General features: G+C 62.0%; 1 protein-coding gene across 1 annotated transcript; it reads right to left on the bottom strand.

Annotated features, from left to right (window-relative positions):
• Positions 1-774: 774 nt before the first annotated feature.
• Atoh1 (atonal bHLH transcription factor 1) lies at positions 775-1,827 on the bottom strand. The gene has a single exon (XM_004640619.1). It carries the CDS (start codon positions 1,825-1,827, stop codon positions 775-777), a length of 1,053 nt encoding a protein of 350 aa, XP_004640676.1.
• Positions 1,828-2,531: the final 704 nt, after the last annotated feature.

Here is a 2,531-nt window from a genome sequence, read left to right as displayed (position 1 = left end):
AAAATTGACCAAATGCTTTTGACACTACTAGATGTGTTTACAAAATTTTCAGTGTTAAACATTTGCAAAGAGCTTAAAGATCATAGTGGCTATGTTTAGAACAAAACAAAACAAAAAAACTGGTCTGCAATTGGCAGTTGAATTTCTCCTGGAGCTGTCAGCAGCAGCGGCCGATAAAGTGCGTGCGCCGTTTCCTGAAGGACGCAAACGTTCTAGCGATCTGGTACACATACTGGGTATGTTCCGACAATACACAGACCCCTGAAGGGTCTGTTTTCTAATCCCGCAGCAAAAAGGTACTCGCTTTGGAAGCGGTGACTTTGCTATTTATACTGAATGTTGGGAAACAAATTAGGATACAAACTCTCCTACAGACGAGCGCGCGCAATTCCCCAGGGCGGACGCCTGGGGTGGTAAGATAAACCCGAATCAGCGACAGAGGAGAAGATGCGATTTTTTAGCAGCGTCCTGGCAGCAAGGACTACAATCACAATGCCGCGTAGGGGTACATAGAATTATACCGCATCTATCTGTAGGGCAAGCAGAAAGCGGGACGAAAGGCAAAACTTGTACAGCAAGGTTTTGTCAAACAATACGGACACCGGGAAGTTTGGGACAGCGGTGGCATTTGCACACCGTCCAGCGTAGCTGCCATCAGAGGCGCAGTCCTGGCTAAACAACGACCACTGAGTAGCAAAAATTAAGGGGCGCGCGCTTAAGCGCACTGGTAAAGGCAGTTTGCTTCTGCCTCAGTTTTGGGGTTCTAGCCCCTTCCTAACTGGCCTCGTCCGAGTCACTGTAGTGGGAGTGGGGGGAAAATTCCCCGTCGCTCCTGTGAGACCGCGGCGAGGTCTTGCTAGCGTCCTCTGGCCCCGGCTGCAGGATGCCCCCGGGCAGCGAGGGTGATAAGTTTTTTGGCGCCATCATCGCCGTCAGGGAGCCGTCCTCGAAAGGCGAGAAGTGCAGAGCGTCCAGCGGCACCGAGTAGTTTCCCGCAGGGGCGGGGGCCGCGAAGCGAGTCCGGCAGCTCCCAGGCGGGGTGGGGCGCGGGCCGGTTCCCGAGCCTGGCTGCGCCCCTGTGGCTGTGGCGGGACCCGGGCCGCCCTCGTAGGAGGCCGCCCCACGGAGGTGGTGGTGGTCACTTTTGCAGGAGGCCGCAGGCGGCGGGGGCTGCTCCCCGCCGCTGGGCGTTTGCAGCAGCTCGGACAGGGCGTTGATGTAGATCTGGGCCATCTGCAGCGTCTCGTATTTGGACAGCTTCTTGTCGTTGTTGAAGGACGGAATAACGTTGCGCAGCTGGTCGAAGGCATGGTTCAGGCCGTGCATCCTGCGCCGCTCCCTGGCGTTGGCCGCCAGTCTCCGCTGCTTCTGCACCCCATTCACCTGCTTGCTGGAAGGGGCTCGCTGGCGGCTGCAACCCAGCTCGTCCACCACCACCCCGCCTTTCAGCTTGCACAACTGTTCCCGCACTTTCACGGGCCCGGGGCTCTTGCTGAGGCCGCCACTGTTCCTCCTTCCCAGCTCGCCCCGGCCGTCGGCCTCCTCCAGGGGCGCCGCGGCCTCAGGGGCGCCCAAGTCGGCCGAGTGCAGCAGGTACTGGGCGGCGCGTGCCGTACAGATGCCCTGCAAGGCTGGCGCCAGCCAGGCGCGTGGGTCAGTGCCGTCCAGGAGGGACAGCTCCGCCGGGTACACCGGGTGCTCCCTCGCCTGCAGGTTGGCAGGGGGCTGTGGCGCGGATTGCGGGAGGTGGTGGGTCTGGGGATGGCGGCGGTGGTCCCCCACCTCCTTCACCTCGGCCCACTCTTCCGCGTGCAGCAGGCGGGACATCGCACCGCGAGGCAGAGGTGCAAGTCGAGGCGGCGCGGCCACCCGGCTGCGGCAGTGCGCCCCCTCCCCACTCGCGCACCGAGTCCTGCTCGAGCCTCCGCCGCCGCGGCGTCTCCTGTTTGCTCCTCCTCGACTCTGCCCCCACTCAGAGATCACACACCGGGTCGCGTGCAGGGAAGCTTCTCCGGTTGCTGAAGGCGCTGCGCCCTTTAAAAAGCGGCACGCGCCGGCCGCCGCCCGCTCCCCGGCCCCTCCGCGCGCCGGTCGCGTGTCTGCGCAGCCAATGGGGGCGCGGGCCGGCGCGTGCGGGCGGCCAATCAGCGCTGCGACGCCCGGGAAAGTCGCGGGGCGCGAGGACACGCCGCGGGCTCCGGCGGTTTTTTTTTTTTTTTTTTCCTCTTCTTCCCTCTATTAAGTTGGTGAAATTCATATGTTAATCACGGGGCTGTAATCCGACTCCAGGCGTGTCGCAGCGCGGACTGTACGGCGGGCTCCGGGCGGGCTGGGTCGAGCCAGGCGGAGCGCAGCCACCTCCCCGAGCGCCTGCAGACCTGAGCGCCTCGCCCCGACGGCCTGGCCGAAGCGCGTGCGGACGCGGCGAGTCCCTGTGACCGCAGCTCCGTAACTAGCGTGGAGCGACTCCGCCTCTAGTTTAACAGGAAAATAAGAGGAGGGAGGGACATGAGTTGTTTCCAAATAAGTTC

This window comes from Octodon degus, unplaced genomic scaffold, assembly GCF_000260255.1.
Source record: "Octodon degus isolate 3935 unplaced genomic scaffold, OctDeg1.0 scaffold00125, whole genome shotgun sequence".
Lineage (NCBI taxonomy): Eukaryota > Metazoa > Chordata > Mammalia > Rodentia > Octodontidae > Octodon > Octodon degus.
Note: the sequence above shows the minus strand (reverse complement) of the source record. Positions and strands in the feature narration are given on the sequence as shown.

Excerpts from the sequence above, each read along its gene's own strand:
- Atoh1 (XM_004640619.1), bottom strand. The coding sequence starts at position 1,827 with ATGTCCCGCCTGCTGCACGCGGAAGAGTGGGCCGAGGTGAAGGAGGTG.